Source organism: Esox lucius, chromosome 18 (assembly GCF_011004845.1).
Source record: "Esox lucius isolate fEsoLuc1 chromosome 18, fEsoLuc1.pri, whole genome shotgun sequence".
NCBI lineage: Eukaryota > Metazoa > Chordata > Actinopteri > Esociformes > Esocidae > Esox > Esox lucius.
In genome coordinates this window covers 22822097-22844997 of record NC_047586.1, presented here as the reverse complement: position 1 = coordinate 22844997, position 22901 = coordinate 22822097, and the positions used below count along the sequence as shown (strand labels likewise).

Here is a 22901-nt window from a genome sequence, read left to right as displayed (position 1 = left end):
GATATTTGTCCGGCTCAGGAATTGATCTTGCAAATTTCTGGTTACTGGTTTGATAGTCTAGGCCAGTGTTTGCCAACCTTTTTCAGTTACTGTACCACAGACAGAATTTTGCTCTGCTTGGAGTACCCCTGAATTACCCCCTCTCCACTGGTCTAGGCAACCCTGCTGCCTCACACTCAAATCATTCCCAGTACCCCACCTGATACGCTTGGAGATAATGTATTCACCACATCATGTTGGCACACTTCCTTATATTCACACGACTATCAGTATCCTTTACTTTTTTCAACTCTATTTTCTCTATTGTTGTTGCATTGTGGTCAGGGAACCAGCAGTTAAAGAATCTCATTGAGTCCATACCTCGAGTATTCTGTATGACAAAACTTGAACACACACACACACCTTGAGCTTTCTGATCCTCTGCTCAATAGTTTGTATGTCCGCTCTGAGGTCCAGCTCCCGGAGGTGTCCCAGCTCCGCCTCGGCCTGGCCCAGCCACGCCCTCATGGTCTGCAGGTCTGAGATCAGTTGTCGCCACTGCTGCAGGTTCTGCTTCTCTCTGTGTTTTTCGCTCAGCAACTGAGCCTGGATCAGCTCCCAGCGCTCGATCACACCTGGGCGAAGAGAAGGGTAACGGTTCCGGTCGACTCATTGCTTAAGCCGATGCTACACACAGGTAGAGCATGAGGTGAGCTTTCCTTTACTACGTAGAGATCTTTCATTGTCTAGAAAAGCTCTAGATAAATCCAATGAATTATTAGTATCGTACTAATGAACAGGAGAGAGGAACGGACACAGATCGAGCGTGACACCGACCTGCATTGGGGCTGTCTGTGCCGGCGGGGTTATTGAGTCCAGGCACTTCATCGTCCTCCTCGGTCAGTTCTCCTCCAACCCTCTTCACGGCATCGAGACTTCCCCGACACTCTCCCATCAGACGCATCTGAACCGGACAGACACACACGTCACCACGACCGCATGAAACGGCAGAGGGGATGAGAATAGGAGGGGGGGCACTGACTGAAGGGCTGAGGTGAGGTGGGTGTGACGACCGCTCCGCGCCACACAGCAGGCCGCTCCACCTCCCGTACTAACCACCATGGCAGCAATGCACCCTACACACACCTGCTCCTGCTCAGTTTGTGTGTGTATGTCTTGTTTGCACTGGCACCTCACAGAGTATTGTGCTTGCTGTTGTCGACCGTGTTGGTGCTGTTTGTTATTCGTGTTCCGTGAAGATTTGTATAGTTGTCGTTATTTTGAGTTGTCGTTTTCCTTTTTTGACTCACATTTTACGCTCTCACACCTCACGCCAGGAGTGTTAGCACTAGACCGTAAACGCCGAACTGTTTAGAGGTCACTTTTTCAAGGATAGCAAACACTCACATAGCCCATGTAGGCCGATTCCAGCTCCGGGCTGGTGCTGGTCTTGCCAGTGTGGACAGCGCCCTCTCTCTGCTGTAGATAGAAGTGCTCAGAGTCCAGAGCCTGGTCCATCTGTCTCAAGTGGGCTTCCAGTTGACCTGGCTCACCTGCATGGATATACAGTAAACCAGTATTGGAAGAAATGCATAGCGTAGTTAAAATGAAATGAAAAACTAAAACCATATTCAAGTGTTAGTCAGTCAAACTGCTTTGTTGAAACTGTGAAAAAAAAGAAGGAAAATCAGGTGGTTTAGGTGATGGAGTGTTAACAACAGAGGTAAATGGAAAAGTGACATAGGATGCTATGGAGTATATGGTATGATATGTATAGTATACGTGCTTATTTCATTTGATGATGTTGCATGCTACTATGGTCAGTGATGAAACTGTATTTAGCCTAGTTGAACTGGCATGCTAGTATATTTAGCCTTGCAATACGTTAACGACATGCGACGATGAAGGACACGCGAGTTAAGACTTACGCATGCCATGTTGGCTCATGCTATGGCATACCGTGTTAGCATGCAATGGTCAATGATACAATGTTTTTAGCTTTAGCAACCTATTGTGGCTAGTTGCCTACCAGAAGAGGACCTCAGAGTGCTCTCTGTCAATTTTATATAGGCCTCTGGGCTTTCTGGTATAATAACATCTGCGAAGAAAGAAATCCTTACTATTAGAACTGGCAACATTGGACAAGTAATGTATTGGATTAAGAGTGTAAACATCTATGCTAACAAAACACCCTCAAACGTTACTTATTTTTTAAAATTAATATTCTAATATTTGAGTACTGGTCCATTTTTACTTTGCTTCAGGTTATACAACATATAGTTTCTAGGACCATGAATTCAACCACGTAGAAATCTCTTCTCCAGCAGCAGTATGGAGCAGTGGTTTACTGACCTGACAGCTCAGCGCCAGTCGTCCGAAGGTACTCTTCCGCCCTCTCCTGTCCTGGACTCCTCTCCGGCCCCAGACCACGCACCCCGGTGCTGTCCAGATCCCGGCTGAGGTCATAATCGTGGTCCCACTCCAGGGGGATGGAGTCCATGCTGGCTGGGGTGTCCCGGCCCGAGCCATCTGCTCGGGGGAGAACAGAACCCGAGGCCGGCCGGCTGAAGGGGCGTGGAATAGAGGAGTCGCCCCACTGCAGGTCGGAAAGGTCAGCCGACTCGTCCATGTCCAGTTCTCGGTCCGAGCTGTCTAGTTCATCATCGGCCAGCTACATGGGGAGGTAAGGAGAACGTATGGCGTGTGTACAAGGAAATTACAGCTATTTTAAATGGCAAATAGGCCATATTATTAAAATCATTGGCAAATAGGAGAACTTGCATATTATATGCTCTATTTTACAATATTTATATACATATTAGACATTTGTCAGACCTCTCCAAATCGAATTAGACTGATTTACTTGAGCAAAAAAGCTAACTGGCCGTACATTCCAAACGCTAGGCTACATTCTTGTAGTGGTATCTGGCTCAACACGACTATGTGTGTGTGTTCTGGGCACAGAGGGTTTTACTAACAGGCAGCCGCGTCAGCTTCTTGTAGTATCTGTCGACACGTCCAAAAACCTCCTGGCAGTACCGCTGCAGTTCCTCCAGCTCCTCCTCAATAACCGCTGCATCCATGGGCTCACTCTTCTCAATGAGGGCCTCCCCCTGTCGGAACACTAGCTCAACCTTCCCCGTGTTAAGAGAGATCTCCTGCTGGAAGGCCTGAAAACACACACACACGCACGCACACCAACAGCGCAGAGGGGCTGGAGATTTTAGTATTTGTTTCTATGCCGGGCTTCACAACGAAATTCAAGTGCAATTTAATAGATACAGTAGCATTCAAATGCATTCCCACATACACATACATACAATCACATACATACACAAACATTACCATACACATACAAGTACAGTGGGGAGAACAAGTATTAGATACACTGCCGATTTTGCAGGTTTTCCTACTTACAAAGCACGTAGAGGTCTGACATTTTTATCATAGGTACACTTCAAAAATCCAGAAAATCACATTGTATGATTTTTTAAATAATTAATTAGCATTTTATTGCATGACATAAGTATTTGATCACCTACCAACCAGTAAGAATTCTGGCTTTCACAGACCTGTTAGTTTTTCTTTAAGAAGCCCTCCTGTTCTCCACTCATTACCTGTATTAACTGCACCTGTTTGAACTCGTTACATGTATAAAAGACACCTGTCCACACACTCAATCAAAAAGACTCCAACCTCTCCACAATGGCCAAGACCAGAGAGCTGTGTAAAGAACAAAAATTGTAGATCTGCACAAGGCTGGGATGGGCTACAGGACAATAGGCAAGCAGCTGGTGAGAAGGCAACAACTCTTGGCGCAATTATTTGAAAATGGAAGAAGTTCAAGATGACGGTCAATCTCCCTCGGTCTGGGGCTCCATGCAAGATTTCTCCTCCTTGGGCATCAATGATCATGAGGAAGGTGAGGGATTAGCCCAGAACTACACGGCAGGACCTAGTCAATGACCTGAAGAGAGCTGGGACCACAGTCTCAAAGAAAACCATTAGTGAAATACTACGCCGTCATGGATTAAAATCCTGCAGCGCACACAAGGTCCCCTTGCTCAAGCCAGCGCATGTCCAGGCCCGTCTGAAGTTTGCCAATGACCATCTGGATGATCCAGAGGAGGAATTGGAGAAGGTCATGTGGTCTGATGAGGCAAAAATAGAGCTTTTTGGTCTAAACTCCACTCGCCGTGTTTGGAGGAAGAAGAAGGATGAGTACAACCCTAAGAACACCATCCCAACCGTGAAGCATAGAGGTGGAAACATCATTCTTTGGGGATGCTTTTCTGCAAAGGGGACAGGATGACTGCACCGTATTGAGGGGAGGATGGATGGGGCCATGTATCACGAGATCTTGGCCAACAACCTCCTTCCCTCAGTAAGAGCATTGAAGATGGCTGGGTCTTCCAGCATGACAACGATCCGAAACACACAGCCAAGGCAACTAAGGAGTGGCTCCATAAGAAGCATCTCAAGGTCCTGGAGTGGCCTAGCCAGTCTCCAGACCTGAATCCAATAGAAAATCTTTGGAGGGAGCTGAAAGTCCATATTGCCCAGCGACAGCCCCGAAACCTGAAGGATCTGTATGGAGGAGTGGGCCAAAATCCCTGCTGCAGTGTGTGCAAACCTGGTCAAGAACTACAGGAAACATATGATCTCTGTAATTGCCAACAAAAAATATTTCTGTACCAAATATTAAGCTCTGCTTTTCTGATGTATCAAATACTTGTCATGCAATAAAAAGCAAATGAATTACTTAATCATACAATGTGATTTTCTGGATTTTTGTTTTGGATTCCATCACTCACAGTTGAAGAGTACCTATGATAAAAATTACAGACTTCTACATGCTTTGTAAGTGGGAAAACCTGCAAAATCTGCAGTGTATCTAATACTTGTTCTCCCCACTGTACATACAATCACATACATACACACATAAACACACATACATACATACAAACACATAAACATTACCATACACATAGACATGCATACAATCACATATATAAACACACACATTCCCATACATACACATACACACAATCACACACACACATACACAAGCATACACATATACATACATACACATACACACATATACATTACCATACACATACACTTACACATACACACAATCACACACACACACACACATACAAACATACAGATACATACAGTACAAACACTGTTCCTACCTTTAGCTGTTTGATCTTGGCCTGGACGTCACACTCTGAGAAGTGCTCTATGTTGGTGAGTTGCAGGTCCATCTCGGTCAGCCACACCAAGATGCTGTCTCTGGCCGTCTCAAACTCCTCCCTCTGACCAATGAAGTGCTGATAGAAAAGGTACGGAGGGCCACAGTTAAAAGATTAGTTACAGAACTCAAATGGGTCTGTAATCTAGGACAATGAATAACCATACATCGATGCAGATTGGCTGAATGTCAATGAGACAGTATATACCACAGGTTTGACCACACATTCCTATTAACGGTTGTAAATATGTTGGTAACCGGTTTTTAATAGCAGTACGGTAACTTATGGTTTTGTGGTATATGGATGATGTAGCCCAGCCAACAGCTGTGTTATAGTGCCCACATACAGGTGCATCTCAAATAATACAAATATTGTGGAAAAGTTCATTTATTTCCATAATTCAAATCAAAAAGTGACACCTTCTTATTTTCTAGATTCATTACACACAAAGTGAAACATTTCATGCTGTTTTTGTTTCAATCTTGATGATTATGGCTTAGAGCTCATGGAAATCAAAATTCCAGTATCTCAAATATTAGAATAAAACATTTGTTAAACAGAAATGTCATGCAAAAGGAGCCCTGACCAAGTGGTGAGTGCATAAATTAATATAATTAGGAAAACTATGCAGGTGCTTTGAGTTAATTAGCTGATTAGAGTTCTTCTCAGGTTGACGTTTCTGTATTATACATTTTTTATTCTAATATTAAGAGATAAGCTATAATCCATAATCATCAAGACTGAAACAATTTTTTTTTTTTTAGATGCACCTGTATTACACGTAGTGCACCCTAGTGCCTTATAGTGGCCATATATCACACCTCCTATTGCCTTATAGTGGCCATGTATCACACCTCCTATTTCCTTATAGTGGCCATGTATCACACCTCCTATTTCCTTATAGTGGCCATATATCACACCTCCTATTTCCTTATAGTGGCCATGTATCACACCTCCTATTTCCTTATAGTGGCCATATATCACACCTCCTATTGCCTTATAGTGGCCATATATCACACCTCCTATTTCCTTATAGTGGCCATATATCACACCTCTTAGTGCCTTATAGTGGCCATATATCACACCTCCTATTGCCTTATAGTGGCCATATATCACACCTCTTAGTGCCTTATAGTGGCCATGTATCACACCTCTTAGTGCCTTATAGTGGTCATATATTACACCTCCTATTGCCTTATAGTGGCAATATATCACACCTCTTAGTGCCTTATAGTGGCCATATATCACACCTCCTAGTGCCTTATAGTGGCCATATATCACACCTCCTAGTGCCTCATAGCTAAAATAAACAACCCAAGTCATTGTTTTCACACTATGAAGTGTGTAACATGTTTGTCCCCTGCATACCTTGAGCCTGCGCAGAATAGAGGCTACCCTCTTCTGCAGGTTATCCCATCGCCGGTTCCCATCATGCACCATTTCTCGGAGGTGACATGAGGAGTCTGTGCGGTTCTCTCTTGCCAGACGGCGGTACTGCTTATTGATCAGTTCCAGCTGAGTCAGGCATTCCTGAACCTGCCTCTGGAACGCCTGGGACACAAGACACAATACAATAATATTGAGTTTAAGAGTGTTGGGCTCTGGTTGTCTCAGTGCATGTGCCCCCTCCAAAGAAAATATATAGGTCTCAATATATGTATTTGGTTGGTTATTTTGACAAACAACTACTAACCCTGGATGACCCTGGCTACTGCAGTGCTGACCCCATTGACTGGAAGAGGATCTAACCAGCAATACATGGTCCAGTAACCCGATCCCCTCTCATCCTCTGCACTGTACACACTCCAATGCTCTCTCCATCCCTTTTCTCCTATTTCCCTCAAGTTTCACTAGACTGTAAACCCTAATGCAATTCTTACTCAAATTAAGAGAAATATTCCTAATGACTTAAATTGTTCATGTTATACTGACTTTAACTCAATTTTTATAAGTTTAAAATGAAAATGTTCCCAGCATTCTCTGCTTCAGGTTGATATTTTGGAATTGTTTTATTATCCTTTTTTGCATGTACACTGACTGATTAATTTATCTTATCTACACAAACATCAAACACGTTTGTCTAAAGTAATCCAATCATGTAGTAAAACAAATCTTTTGAACCCATTACTGAAATGATTGTAACCATTACATAAAATCTTCCAGTCAAAACTTCAGCTGGATTCCAATGGGAATTGTGGGTTCTTTTTGCAAGCCAATGCCTTCTGGGTAGCATGGGCATCGTTAGGCCTGTGCGTCCAGGGCTAAAGCCTCGGATCTCAAATGATGCATATCTATATATTTTTTTAGTACTGGGAACTTAGTGAGGCTTACAGTGTAAATGAGTATTACACATTTCTTTTGAGGCAATCAGCCATTCAATTGACTGTGTAATCAAAAGGTACATCAAAATATGTAAGTTCCACAGACAAATGCCTTTTGAGTAAATAAACTTACATCTTTTAAGGCAATCAGTTGCCTTAAATCTCTGCTAACGTATTCAGGTTTACAGCGTAGTATTGGCTTTTAAATGGTTTATAGTGGGGTTTTTGTAATTACTTTGAGAACCCACCCAAGCAAAATCATGAAATGTTTTAATTTACAACCAAAAACCTAATAAGTATTAATTGACTGTTGAAATTAAAATAAACCAATAAATGTATTCCGTAACATAAAATTTGCTGGGAAAGCAATCCATAAAACAAACTGCCTAACTGTCATTTTTCAGATCTCACTGCAGTTCCATGTGCAATCCCACTGATCCACTCCCTTCCAACCTCCTTATTCTCAACTCTAAAACAGTGTACCTCAAACTTCTTGAGCTCCTCCTTGGCGACGGTATACAGAACTCCTGAAGAGTTTGGAAGGGCAGCGGTCCTCTCAGAGGCCTTCAGCCAGTCCTCGAATCGAGAGTAGTCCTCCAGAAACTTCTGCCACAGCCGCCATGTCTCCTCGATCCTACATGAACACAGGAGGGTGGAGGTGAGATTAAGTACAAAAATGTGGAGGTGAGGTGGGAGCGTGACAGAAGGATTTTGAATTCCTAAAATGTGTGTTTGTGGGTACATGCCAACTCATGTCGAAGGCATATTTAGGACTGTGTGATTGCAACCGCAGTAATAACATTACAATAGTCGGTCATTGGCACTAGAATAATTGACAGTAGTTCATTAGTAGTGAAACATTTATAACAGTAGGTCATTGGTAGTGGAATAATTATAACAGTAGGTCATTAGTGGTGGAGTAATTAAGACAGTAGTTCATTAGTAATGGAACATTTATAACAGTAGGTCATTGGTAGTGGAATAATTATAAGTGAAGGTCATTGGTAGTGGAATAATTATAACAGTAATTAATTGGTAATGGAATAATAATAACAGAAGGTCATTGGTAGTGGAATAATAATAACAATAATTAATTGGTGGTGGAATAATTATATCAGCAGGTCATTGGTAGTGGAATAATTATAACAGTATGTCTTTGGTAGTGGAATAATTATAATAGTATGTCTTTGGTAGTGGAATAATTATAACAGTATGTCTTTGGTAGTGGAATAATTATAACAGCAGGTCATTGGTAGTGGAATAATTCTAACAGCAGGTCATTGGTAGTAAAATAATAATAACAGTAATTCATTGGTATGTAGGTCCCACCTGAGTCTCCGCTCCATGGACATGGCACAGATGTTCCTCCAGCGCCGGTCCAGCCCCCTGGTGGCCTGCTGGATGGAGTCACACTCCGTCTCCGTGGAGCACGCGTCACAGTCATGCAGCAGCACTTCGCACAGGTTCAGCACAGACGCCACGCCGGTGCTGTGCTTCTCGATGTCCCTCTGGATGTCCTGAAGGGTGAAGAGAGGGGAATAAAGGTACAGGAAGAGGGTCACATTTCAGGAGAGAGGATAGGGCAGAGAAAACACATTTTGGAAAAAATTTTGATTCGTTGTTTACCACATACTTCATGGGAATCAATGAATGTGCAAAATCTGACTGTGTCGGCAACACTGGCCTTGACTGGACTTAGAGCATATGTTGTGGATATGTAGTGGATATGTCGTGGATATGTAGTGGATATGTAGTGGATATGTAGTGGATATGTTGTGGATATGCTGACTTGGGATTTGGAAGGCTTTAGTTATAAGGGCTTTGTTTGGACTAGAGGGTAACATAAGTTAACTAGGTCAGTGGGGTCTGAGTCATGCCACTCTTGATTTAGACCGCTGGCTTGGCAGTAGAGAGGATTTTATTCTCGTATAAGCATTGTGTGTGGATGTATTTGTGTACACCCCTGTTTTGTCTCCTAAATGTAACAGTTTTTCTAAAGAATGTTATCTAATGTATATGTGTGTATATATATATATATATATATATATATATATATATATATATATATATATATATATATATATATATATGTGTGTGTGCGCGTGTGTGTAGGTGTGTATGCGTGTGTGTGTTGTCCTACCTGCTGCTGGTTGAGTTTCCTCTGTATCTCCTGGGCATCACAGGTGTCATAGATGATTGGTCTGGATAGCTCGGTCTCAATGTGAGCAAGCCAGGAGCGCTGGCTGCTCATATTCTTTTCCAGCTGCTGCACCGCAACCAAAGTCTCCTTCAACTTCTTCACCCTGAGAGAGCAAGAGAGAAAAAACAGTCAGTCAGTCCAGTGTACACCTTCCATACCATTCTCAGAACGATGATAAATGCTTTCCACGTAGCCCAACTTACAATCTGGTTCACTACCCTTTAGCAAAAACTCTATTTTCCAACTTTCCTATCAAATAAAGCATAAAAATGCATAAACATTAGTCTTAGAAAAAAGTGTTCAGGAATTTGTGCTTAGGACAGATTGGAGGAAATAGTTAAAGCCTGTCTAGACCACACAACTGTTTATGAGCCATTTTGGATGTGTGATGCTAAGATCTGTCATTAAATTGTAAATATAGAACAGTTGTTAGTCCTCTGACTTCAAAACACACCCATGACAATCTCAGACAGAGCAGATTCAATCATTACACCCTACAAAGCAATGCAGCTCTCTAAAACATTCTCTCCCCGTCACACTATAACTTGTTAATAATACAGGAAGAACCCATTTTACCTCCAGGCACGAAAGTAAATTAGTTGTTACCCATTAGACACATTTAGCAGGTCTTAACTACTTTTGACATGTTAAACTGGTGTGACTTGCAAGGAAAACTGTATTGAAGTTCAGTTTATATGGGCAGACTATATTGCAGCCCAGTGGTGGTGTTACTAAAGCTCAATAACTGATCTATTAATGGATTGCCTAAGAATTCTCCTCATGCTGAAATGATATATTCGGATGCCTAATGCTGTTTAATGGCTCCCAATATTGACACATTTAAAAATACAATCAATATAACTTACTATTATTCTAACTTACTAATTATTATCAAGTTTTGCAAATAATTGCTTGATGCTTTTGACACAAACCTGCCAAAATATAAAATGGAATAAAACCCCACTGAGGACAATAGAGACAATAAAGCAGGAAAACAACACAGTATTAACATCTATAATGGTCAGCAACATCATACTCCCTTGCTCTGCTTCCACACAAAACCCAGTGATATTGTGGTTCTGAAGAATCCAGCTTACAGCAGCCAAATATTTACAGTATTAAGCGAAACCGACCATCTGATTAACAAATAGCGAAAACATGCAGGCCAGATTCCACGATGAACGAGCGCCTATTCCCGAGACAACACGATTACAGAATAATTCTCGAAGATGAACCTGCCTATTGACATCACAGTCACATTCCGGTAGGTCCTCAGAGTCCTCGCTTGGGCATCCTGCCATTTTATCAGTCGCCAAGACCAGAACCATGGGGTCAGGTATGTCCAAAGTCAAAACTAACAGAGAGAAATGGTATGGAGCAAGCTGTGGTTTAATGTCCCTTCTCTTTCGTCTAGGACTTCCAAGTGGGACTTTCTCTGGTCCCTGGCAGTCTACCCCCTGTCGAAGGGGGAGGGGGGGACCACAAGTGGAACATGTCAACTGATCAGATTTTTTTTTACTCCTGTGTGTGTGTGTGTGTGTGTGTGTGTGGCGCTGGATAGTGACAAGTGCTGCTGCTACTAAAACAGGACTTACAGTCAGAGGCATGTGCCGCAGAGCGGGCCCGAGGATGGAATGTCACAGAGAGCGAGCGCGAAGGAAGAGTGCACAGTCAGTACAGTGAGGACAGAACTGTCCGCTAAAAATGTTTCTGGGACAACTCCTGGAATGGAAAAAATGCTTCCTTCCCCTTTTCAAAATGTCCAAGAAATACAAAATAACTAAAGAAAAGTCAAAAAGTTGAGAAAAAAAAAGCCTGGATTTGGGTTCTCTTATAGTTCTCTTATATAAGAAACTACTTGTGAAATGTCAAACCGTCTTTCACATATTATTGTGGAAAAAGTGACAGACAGAAGAGAGCAAGACTCTTGCAGCTGTTTGTGAGGTCACTCACTTGCTTCCTCCCCCTCCCCCTCCCCCCTCCCCCTCCCCCTCCCCCCTCAGACGCCAACAGCCAGGGTCAGATAGAAGGAGGGGGAGCGACAGGGACAGTTGGCTGAGCAAAAGAACGCGGGAGGCAGAGGGCAGAGAAGAACATGACATGCAAGCTCTTTTCTCTTTCGCTGTCCTGCTGAAACCAGGACAAACAAGCCTATTCTAACCTTGTGACATGAGGCTTCTGTCTCACAGAGACCTTCCTACTAAGAGGAACCCAGATAAGTTACACCACAGGCGATTAACTTGAGATGTATATGCATCATGGTCTCCATCTTCAACACAGTCTTTGGGATGTACTGAAGGTGCTCTATATTAACCACAGACACAACCTATTCTTTAGACAGCATTAGGCTGTCCACACGTACACAGGTATTTTTTCAAAAGGGTTTTTTCTATGCGTTTCGGTCTTTCGTCTACAAGCAAACTACATTTTAGGTCACTGAAAACTGACCTTTTGAAAAAAGACTTCCAGGTTGAAGATATTCAAGAACGATTTTGTGCATTGGTCTACGTAGCCAAAATAGTGCTGGTTTTAATCTTGCTAACAAGACTTTTTACATGTTTACACATAAATGTACAGTTACTCTCCCACTGTACTGAGGAACAGAGGTGTTGGTATGCGCTCATGCCAGTGTTGTTACCGTACTGTAACCGGTAAGAACTTTTTTTCAGGCTTCGGATTGGCCAACATGGTTATAAGGTTATGGTTATATCGTCACCTGTTGGTTTGGCATGCTCTTGACAGTGCTTGAAAGCGTGTTCTTGCGTTGTCATGTGGACTGAGATTTTTTAAAAACTTGGGAAAACTTGCTTGAATGGATGGGTTTCATTTTAAGAACAAAGAAAGAAAAAAAAAACTGTTTTAAAAAATACCCATGTACTGTATGTGTGGGGTCTAGGCCATAGACTGAAAAAGGTCAACTAAAAAGTATATCGTTGGGCGTAAAGCGTTCCCTTCACGTAAAGATTAGCCCAACTGCGACGCCCATGCTTCAAGCATGATGCCCTCCTTCCTCACCTGGCAGCAATGAGATCCAGCAGGTGTTGCCAGCGCTCGTTGACCTTGCCGAGTTTGTTTTGTATCTCTGTGGCCTTGCTTTCTTGACTGGCCCGGGCCAAGCGCTCCCCCATCACCTGCAGCTGAAGCTTGTTCTCCTGGGCGACACTTATCTCCTCCTGGTAATCCTATGTGAAGGGGATAGCAAAAGCCTTTGGTGGGAGGGCCAGAGAGAGAAAGACAGAGTATGTGTGTGTAGTGTACTCGTGTGAATCGTGTGTGGATCATGCGTGCGATCACCTTGCGCAGCTTCTCGATCATCTCCCCGATGCTGATGTCTCCGTTCTGAGAGACCTTGCTCTCCATCTGGGTGAGCCACTCGCACAGCTCTTTGTTCTTCTCGTTAAACACCGCCCACTCGTTCAATTTCTCGCTCACCTGCTGCCGGCGCAAAGACAACTGGGGGCGGGGAGCAGGGGGCAAGGTGTGGGCAGAAAGGAGAGAGGTTGGAGGGATGGGGTTGACAAGAAATATTTGGTCAGTTTCAAGGAGTCACAGATGAAGAACACAAAAGCTATCCGAATTGAAAGAGAATCCTCAATACAGTTGTATGGTTATTTACACTCGTGTGATAAACAGAAACGTTTTCTATTTTCACACATTTGAACCCATGGATATTTAAGCTAAATTCCAAACATATTTACTGATAAAGGTAACAATATTATGGTTTGTTTTGGCAATATGCAGTTGGGCTTTCTTATGTCTCTCAGCAGTGGGGTCCTTCTGGGTCCCCTTCCCTACAACTCTTTCACTGTGCTGTCAACAGATGATTTGAGTTGAAAATCAAACTGCTTTCGAAGGTCAGCTTGAATCAAGTGTGGCAGTTGATCGAGGTGCCTTATCCGCTATTTGAGCAATTCTTTGCTTCCATCTCCCATCCCTGGGTCTCTTGCAGCCATATCCAGGGAGGTTGGCTATAGAGGCGTGGGCCTTAAACATCTTAAATACATTACGAACAATGTAAACAGGAACATCAAGGTCTCTGGAGATGGCCTTAAAGCCTTAAGATTGCCCTTTCTTGTCTGGCCTCTTCTGAAAATTCCCAGGTGTTCTTTCTTTTCTCCATGCACATTGCATTACACACAGTGACACAAAACAGGAGAATCCTTTTGACTACTGAAAGTGGTTGTCATATTGCAGGCACCTGCAACTCACCACAGGCCAGTTCAATTCCAAAGTAAAGGACAATCACCTGTTTGAAATTTAATTTTCTATCTACTTCCAAAAAGTGTATCCACTAGTATTCCAAAAACCTATGTATCTTCCTCCTTAAAAGACCTGCTGAACACTTCAACCTCATTCTGGCTGAGACTGTGATTGGTGGTGGTTTGACCAAGACAGGTTGAGGTTCTTTTATACATGATGAAATCCCGTTGAGTTATTTTGGAGGACCTTTCAATTTCAATGTTGTGTCAGTGAAAAAAAAAAACTTAACACAACACATTAAGTGCAGACTAACTCTGAGCAAATGACAATAGATGGGATGTGGTGCTGGGTCTGTTATTGATGTGCCCCAAACACCCTGTCCATATCTCCTGACATGGATGTAGCACAAAATTCTGGGCCCTGTACATAGGCGGTCTCTGAGGGCCCCTCCCCACTTTATTCAAGATTCAAACATTTTTGAGGGCCCCTCTATACATTAGGGCCCTATATACTTAGTACCCCTTTTCCCCCCAGTCCAACGCCCCTGCCTCCTGATAGGAGTTTTCCATGTGACTGTCATACATGAATAGACCCATACCATTGTGAGGAAAAATTGACAGAATCTAACAGTCAGATTGTGGTCAGTGTGCATCTATAAGAGCCATGCACACTTAGGACAAGCAAGCAGTGTCTATGTGTAAATAGGTCACAGTTTAATTTTCGAACACACCGTTGCTATCTGCACAGGAAAATTCTGATGTGTGTTTGTGTGTCTCTACCTGGTGACATTCTGATGTGTGTTTGGGTGTCTCTACCAGGTGACATTCTGATGTGTGTTTGGGTGTCTCTACCTGGTGAAATTCTGATGTGTGTTTGCGTGTCTCTACCTGGTGACAGATCTCCTCCCACTGCCGCTGTAACAGCAGGAGGCGGTCCTGAAGGATTGTGAGGTCATCACCACTGACCACGCCCTCCAGAGAATCCCTCAGCAGGAACAGAGAGGTGAGATCATCAGTCCAGCCCTCCACACTACTCTCTAACTCCTAGAGAGGGACAGAAAAAGTGAGGGGGGAGAGAGGGTCAAATTAGACAATCACACTATGCTCTCTGTGTCTAATCACAAAACAGTGATTGAACGAAGTACACGACACACAAACACAATAACCTAAACTGAAGTAAAGGGAATGCAGAGTTGGAAAAAATCCTGGCTGTGGGAAGGCTGTAAGAACAATTCTGTGCAGACTAACTGACCCTAACCAACCTGTGAGTCAAACAAGGCTAAACCTTAGGGCCATACTACATATTTCCAGGGACCAAAATGCTGTGATGTCATGGCAACATGCCAACCAAAAGGAGCTGTTTACAATCCAAAGTCAACAGGGATATTAGCAACTAAGCTAACACTGTTTTGGTCAGTGTTTCTGCTATTTCATGATGCTGGAGGATTATGTTAGCCTTATTATTAAAATACACCCCCCCTCCCCCAGCTGGCAGCTGGCAGTGGCTAACTACTCTTACCCCCATCCCCTTAAGGAGCAGAGGACATGCCATGCATGAAACATCATAGCGTGTGTGTACAGACAGAGAACAAAGCAAACAGAACATGGGCATGGGGGTTGGCACTGAGATGATCACGAACAAGCGACATAGAACACAACAAAGCTGAAATTGGTCCTCCATTTGAAAGTGCACTACTAGGTAAGTGGTCCCAACAAAGAGCTGGACAATTTGCAATTCATATGCATACCATCATAGAAATGATGAAGCCCAATGAAACACAGCAGAGACACTGTTTTGTTGGGTCTGTGGAATTTGCATCACTGGTTTGAGATCAGTAAAATGGTCTGTCCTCAAATTTCTATGAAAAGTAAGAAACCTCTTGTGAATGTTATCAGCTTTACACAGCCCACATGCATTTATTGACATGCCTGGAATCTGATCATGCAAAAACTTTGACCCATAATGTGGTCCATAAGGTCATGTACTCTTATAATCTTTACCCAGCACAGCCAGAAGAGGACTGGTCACCCCTCAGAGTCTGGTTCCTCTCTAAGTTTCTTCCTAAGTTTTGACCCTACTCTGGAGTTTTCCCAAGTCACTGTGTATTAACTCTTGCTTGCTCTTTGGGACTTCAGGCTGGGTATCTGTAAAAGCACTTTGTGCCAACTGCTTATGTAAAAAGGCTTCACAAAACACCTTTGATTGATTGGTGAGGACAGTGTGGGTAAGTGAGGGCCTTCTGGCTGGTCCTCACATGCACAATACATTTTTTAAGCTTGGGTGTAACTTTAGGGTTATAATTACATTTTGGGTTAGAATGAGGTTTGACATTAAGGGTTAGGTTAAGTTTAGGGGAAAAGGTAGGCTTTTGGGGTTACGGTTAGGTAAGGGTTAGGGTTAGAGTAATTCTTATATTTAGGGTTGGGGGAGCGATGTCAATTCCCTTTTGTCTTTGGTACGACATTTCCAATCCTCACTTCATGCAGTGTGTGTGTGTGCGTGTGTTACCTTGCAGCGGACTTGCTCTGAGTGCAGCTCCTCATGGTGGTCGGGTAGAGGCAGGGACAGCTTTCTCTTGAAGGCCCTCAGCTTCTCCAGAGAAGCAGCTATGCCCTTCTCACAGCGCTCCCAGTCCTAAAAACAAACACCTATGCTTTAGAGATAGCGTAGGGCTATTGATTCTGACAGGCACATGCTCACTCTCTTGCTGTCACATCGCTGCTGTTTCTGCAGATTTGCCTATGGGCAGCAATACATTCTCCTGCAGCGGCAGCCGTGGTAGGCAAAGAGTGAGAGAGAGTGAGTGAGAGAGAGAGTTTAGACAAATAAGAGACTGAATGTGAGAGAGGAAGGGAGAGTGACAGAATGAATCCACAGCCATCTATCAGCCCAATAAACAGACCATACACATACACCTACCTACGAGCAATATCCAAGCATGGACTGAGACAGCAAATCACATAGGTCAGATAACCAACACCAACCACAACCAAAAAAGTTAGATTCATGACCATGGCCGATGATAGAACTATTCTCTGAGATGCAAAAGCAGAATTAATTGTTTCTTACTAAAACTAAAAGTTAAAAAGAAGCTTAACGCTCCGAAATGGAATGGATTTCAGAGCCTGTAGTCGAGAGGCAACAAGCGCGTCAACATATTATTCTTACTTTCTAAATAATGTGGAAAATGTCACGAAGATATAAAAATAGAACATCAGGAGATGAATACCTATTCCCAGTGGCTAGCCGTCTGTCTCAGGATCAAGTCTTCACTCCAGGGATGGAGGGAAAAGGGAAGACGGAGGAGGAGGGAGAACAGAGCCTGACTACAGCATCACTCACAGCTCTCTGTAAAACGGACTGCTCTCAGCCTGTAAAAATCGACAACTCTACGGCTAAATCTCCAACCATGCCCAAGTCTATCTCGCCCCCTCTCTCTCTGTATGCTCTTGCTTGCACATACCTTCACAGCACTGGCAATCTCTTTTTTCCCCTTTTCTATTCCTGGCACCGGTTAAGCTGCACTCAGAACAGCATGCATAATAGATGTGAGAATGGGGTTTCACTGTCCTGCATGTTTCAGACCTACTCTTCATGAGACTTCCTTTGTATGTCAGTGCCCCTGGCTGGTTTTCCACATGACCTCTGTACCGCAGGCCGTCTATAGGATCAGCAGTCAGCTTGGCGGACCACGGAGGTTCATTCATATTCCCATCAGAACGTTCATACTGAATGCACACAGCACACGGACTACACAGCTACTCGGTGGGATGCAGCAACAGCAACGGATGCAGGAGCATATCGGGGGAAAAGCGAAGTACCGGTTCAAACCAGGTGATTTAAAAATAGGCAGCCTGGCAACACACCCGGCAATGGAGAGAAATGGAACTGTTTCTGGCTCTGGCTGATTTTGGCACAATTTTGCTACCATGCCTGGCAAGTACACCGTTTCAGTATGCATGGCGAGCGCCATGACTGGTCAGTCATAGATTTCTGCCCATTTTTCTCCACTGACAATTTTGCGATTTGACTGGGCCTGGTCGTAACAACTCAACAGCAGGCACATCCTGCCAAGCAGTTCAGTTTTTGGTTCTGACACCTTTATTGAGCAGGGGGCGTCAAACTGAGGCCTAGGTCTCTTTTACAGACAAACCACGTATTATAGAAATACAAATATACCCAATATGCATGAATAAGAGACAATTACAAATGGCTGTAAAACGGTCCATTATCATACATCTGAGTTGCCTTAAAGGCACCAGCGTTTCTGACTTAGGTACTCTGCACAACATTTCTTGAGTCCAAAGCAGTTTTACCTCCACATAAGCCAGCGGTGGTTCTAGGACTAGCCAGTGCTGTGATTGCGTATGATATAACTGCTGTTTTTTTCACTTAGTATCTCTTAGTTCAGATAGCTCAGATCCTTCTTCAGGACAGCCTTATATACAAACCCTCCCAGACGACCAAATGTATATGAGACGTGTGCGAAGGTTTGCACCAGTCATGAAACGCAAGGATGCATGGTAGACTGAACCCAGAGGTTTCAGTATGATGCTAAAGCACATCATCGTAATCTAGAACCGGAGTAAGTGTTCTCCGCTGAGAAGACAGATCTTATTTCTATGAAATCAACCAAATGTAATTTAAAAGAAAGAATTGGGTGCCTTACCGCATGCTCAAACTGGATTTCTGCTGGCACGCGTTCCCCAGCCACAAACCATCTATACAGAAAAGGTGCACTCTAGAAGGTCTTGATAGGGATGTTGCACTTAACTGAATAAACAACTGTGTCCCTGACAGTCTGATTTGTTTGTTAAAGTAGATTGTGGCTCAGGTTTGCGTTGGTTATGGGTAAGTTGGTGAGATGGATGCGTTGGTTTGTTTTAGTTGTGAGTTGGTTGTATTTTGGTGATGGGATGGTTGGGTATGTATTGTTTTTTTCCAGCACTACTAACCTTGAGCAGGCAGAGCAGCTCTCTCTTATGTTCGTCCAATCGAACGTTGGTGTGTCTCCATCTCTCCTGCATGTCAGTCAGCTCCGTCTGCAACGCTGACTCCGCCCTGGCATCAGCTGACAGCAGCAGGCTCCGCCCTGCCTCCACAGCCAAGATGTAGCCGCCTTGCTGCCTCTGCAGCACACGCTCCCTCAACTATAGGGAGGGGGAAGAAAGTTCAGGTTTATTTTCACGGCCTCACAGTTAGCCGCTTCTTTGGGACACTAGTGTTTAAATCCGGCATTGGCCAGCACTGTTCGGGTTTGGGGGGGTTAGTCATTGAAATGAGTTGCCTTGACATGCTTTAACTACTCCTTGTAGATGCTTGGGTGCCTGTGAACTCAATCAAGGCAGAGGTCCGGACAGTGGTTTACTTCTGGCGCAACAATTTTCTTTTTTAAATATATTGAAAGAAGCCTATACAAAGTGCTAACCGCAATTATTTGCAGTATGACCAAGGAATTGCATAAGATGCAGCTTCTAAAGTTTCAAAATGTTATGTTCAATAATAGTAACATAACAGACATTTCCATTAGTTTGTTTGGAGATGAGAGGATTTCATAATTCAGCGATGATATATCACTTTGCTATGAAATACGCTGATTATACAGTTAAACCTCAGTAAAACAGAAACTTGTCAATGAATGTCCATTCTACCCACCTGTATCTGGTCCAGCATTGTCCTGGCTTGTTGTAAGGCCACCGGCTCTCCCTGTGGATGCACTTCCGGGTCATGAGATACTTCCTGTAGCCACCGTCGCAGCTTCTCTGCCATCTCCCTGTAGTGCTGCCATTGGCGGATCAGACTGTCAATTATCCCTCTCCTCTGCTGGGCCCGCCTCACTACACCCTGCCATTGATTTCCCAGCAGGGCCAGTTTCAGGCTGAAGTCATCCCTGCAGGGGAAATAGTTTTTCTTTAAAAGATTTCTTTCATGCCCTTTAATGCTTTATTTGACAAGAAATTGTGAAAAGATAGGGGAGAAAGTTGTTGTTCAAAGAGCATGTCCAACTGAGCCCAAGAGAGGGGTGTTAACCCAAATTAAAACACTATGTGTGAGTGTCTGACCTGTCGTCCACCTGCCCCTGGTCCAGCAGGCGATGGCCATCACTGATGATGGAATAAAGAATCTGCTGCCTGCTGAACATCTCTGCCTGAAACAACTGAAAGAACCAAAACGTTTAGCAAGATCGACATATAGTTAGAAACACCCTGAATGCCCTGATCCTCTCTCCATCTTTCACCTCATGGTCTCTCTGCTGCTCCAGTAGGCTGTGGTAGTTCCCAGAGATTTCAGCGGCCAGCTTCTGTTCCGTCTGGGACAGGAAGTCCAACCAGTCTTCACATTTCTGCAGGAAGCTCTGCTGCTGCAGCAACAGCGCCTGCAGCTTGCTGAGGAGGGGAGAGACGAGATCAAGTCAACTCAACAGGTTACCAACCCCGCCGGCCTGCCAATGTGGATGCCCACAGGTACTGAAGCTACCTGAATCGTTCGGTGAGGTGCGCCGAGTCGGAGGCCCAGGCCCTGTTGAGGCTCTGGAGGCGTTTGATCTCTCCGTCATTCACAGGCAGTCTGTAGGCCAGCTCATTGACCCGCTCCAGATCAGGAGAATGGCTGCTCAACTTACACATCTGGATCTGGGGAGAAAGGGAGGGAAAGGATTTGAGAGAAGTTAGTGCAACAGAGGGCATTTTTTAATTCTTACTGATCAATATTGATCCTAATGTTGTGGCAACCCCACTGCAGGTTAGGGTTATAGTCTGAGGAATGGTCCAAAAGTCAACACACAAGCATGTCTTGCCAAGCTGGTCTGAGTCTTAACACACTGCTGGCTCAACTTGGAATCCAATATCCGTGCGCCAAGGAAACGCATTACCACAACATCCTGCAATGTTGTGTCCGATAAGAACATTGTTGAAACAAGTCTACTGGCAACCATGTCTGTCCTCTAATGTGACAGGGCAATCAGGAAAACAAAGGCCACGATAAATGCGCCAGAAAATGACTACATTCATTTTTAGATCAGACTGCCGTATCAATCAACCAATGGCGTCGGCGGTTGAACTTTCCCTGAACATACCTCTGTGGTGCGTAATATGTAAAAAATACGTAAAACGTAAAAAATACCTCTGTGGTGCGTAATAAGTCTAAAACACCTTGAATAACTCAAAATCTAATCACCCCAAGTAGTTGCTGTTGCTGTGCTGTACTAATTCGCATTGCCCTATGCTGGAACCGGGGCTTTGCCAAGATACTGGGATCAGGATACAAACCCACTGGCCCCAGTGATGGAGTGTTACAGCTAAGAAACATAATGGATCACGGCGCCACGTTGGGGCCCATAGAGATGATTCTCTTATAAAGCACGAGTCAGTATTGAGATATGTTTACCTTCAGTTGGTCCATGCGGTCCTGGACGACAGCGACGTCAGGCGATCCAACAGGGTCAGTCTCTCTTAAAACCTCCTTAGCCTTGTCAACCAGACGGGTCATAGAGTCCAACTGCTCTGTGAAACTTTCACAGACCTCAGCCGAACACTAGAGGGAGAAATAAATGCGGTGCTTTTCATGAATATTAAGATCTACGTACAAAAGCATTTATAAAAATGCAGCAAGAGTGCTTGAACATTTGCATTCATTTGAATCATTCTCAAACTTTTTTGTGCCAGGGATCAGGAAAAAGGATTAAGGCTGTCTAGCATTTTTCTCTCTCTAGTAATGTAAACAAACCCAAACAGAACAGTTTTAAGATGGTCCATTAAGCAATTGCTACTCCCACAATCTCAAAATGTTTTAAGGGAATACGCAATCATCACAGTATAACATAAAGTCAATTATCCTCAGGGATATCAATCTGTCCAATTAGGAAGCATAAGTGATTGTGAATCAATGTCACCCATTTTGATGCAAATGAAAATGACAACAGGTGCACTAGAGTGGCAACAGCAAGACAACCCCCAAAAAGGGAATGGTTTTGCAGGTGGTGGCCACAGACAATTGCCCAGTCCTTATCCTTCCTGACTGACTCTTCTCTAGTTTTGTGTTTTGATAGTGTCCTTGTCACTACTGGTAGCATGAGGCGGTACCTGCAGCCCATTCAGTTTGCACAGGTAGTCCAGCTCCTCCAGGATGGCACATACATACGTGCCATCACAGGATTGTTTGCTGTGTCTCCCAGTACAGTTTCAAGAGCATGGAGCAGATACCAGGAGATGGGCCATTAAACGTGGAGAGCTGGACAGGGTCGTAAAAGGGCAGAAACCCAGCAGCAGGACTGGTATCTGCTTCTTTGTGCGAGGAGGAGCACGAGGAGCACGAAGAGCACGAGGAGCACTGCCAAAGCCCTGAAGAATGACCTCCAGTCGGCTAGAGGTGTGCATGTTTCTGAACAAACTGTCAGAAACTGACTCCATGAGGGTGGCATGAGGGCCCGATGTTCTCTAGTGGGACCTGTGCTCACAGCCCAGCACCGTGCAGCTCGATTGGCATTTGCCAGAGAACACCAGAATTGTCAGGTCCGCCATTGGCGCCCCGTTCTCTTCACAGGTTCACACTGAGCACATGTGACAGATGTGAAAGAGTCTGGAGACGCTGTGGTGAACGTTATGCTGTCTGCAACATCATCCAGCATGTTCAGCAGTGGGTCACTGATGGTCTTGGGAGGCATATTCTTGGAGGGTTACACAGACCTCCACGCGCTAGCCATGCGGAACCCTAACTGCTGTTACATATCGAGATGAAATCCTCAGACCCATCATCAGACCTTACGCTGGTGCAGTGGGCCCTTGGTTCCTCCTAGTGCAGGACAATGCCCGGCCTCATGTGGCCAGAGTGTGTAGGCAGTTCCTGGATGACGAAAGCATTGATGACATTGACTGGTCCTCATGTTCCCCAGACCTGAATCCAATTGAGAACCTCTGGGACGTTATGCATCAGTGCATCTGA

At 44.1% G+C, this 22901-nt stretch overlaps 1 protein-coding gene across 2 annotated transcripts in view; it reads right to left on the bottom strand.

Annotated features, from left to right (window-relative positions):
• The window catches only part of syne1a (spectrin repeat containing, nuclear envelope 1a), a 232178-nt gene that overhangs the window by 10261 nt on the left and 199016 nt on the right, over window positions 1–22901 (bottom strand). The window contains exons 122-142 of one of the 2 annotated variants that reach the window (XM_034287789.1): window positions 21348–21494; window positions 20439–20593; window positions 20200–20347; window positions 20024–20118; window positions 19617–19851; window positions 18917–19111; window positions 16470–16595; window positions 14849–15004; window positions 13056–13214; window positions 12777–12943; window positions 9702–9864; window positions 8891–9078; window positions 8045–8195; window positions 6609–6791; window positions 5181–5318; window positions 2958–3149; window positions 2332–2650; window positions 2009–2077; window positions 1387–1532; window positions 817–943; window positions 403–614 (exon numbers count right to left, since the gene is read on the bottom strand). In XM_034287789.1, coding sequence (XP_034143680.1) covers window positions 403–614; window positions 817–943; window positions 1387–1532; window positions 2009–2077; window positions 2332–2650; window positions 2958–3149; window positions 5181–5318; window positions 6609–6791; window positions 8045–8195; window positions 8891–9078; window positions 9702–9864; window positions 12777–12943; window positions 13056–13214; window positions 14849–15004; window positions 16470–16595; window positions 18917–19111; window positions 19617–19851; window positions 20024–20118; window positions 20200–20347; window positions 20439–20593; window positions 21348–21494 — 3471 coding nt within the window. Of the gene's footprint in view, window positions 1–402; window positions 615–816; window positions 944–1386; window positions 1533–2008; window positions 2078–2331; window positions 2651–2957; window positions 3150–5180; window positions 5319–6608; window positions 6792–8044; window positions 8196–8890; window positions 9079–9701; window positions 9865–11000; window positions 11165–12776; window positions 12944–13055; window positions 13215–14848; window positions 15005–16469; window positions 16596–18916; window positions 19112–19616; window positions 19852–20023; window positions 20119–20199; window positions 20348–20438; window positions 20594–21347; window positions 21495–22901 lie in introns of those variants that run through there. The other variant, XM_029114620.2, reaches the window with a different exon arrangement.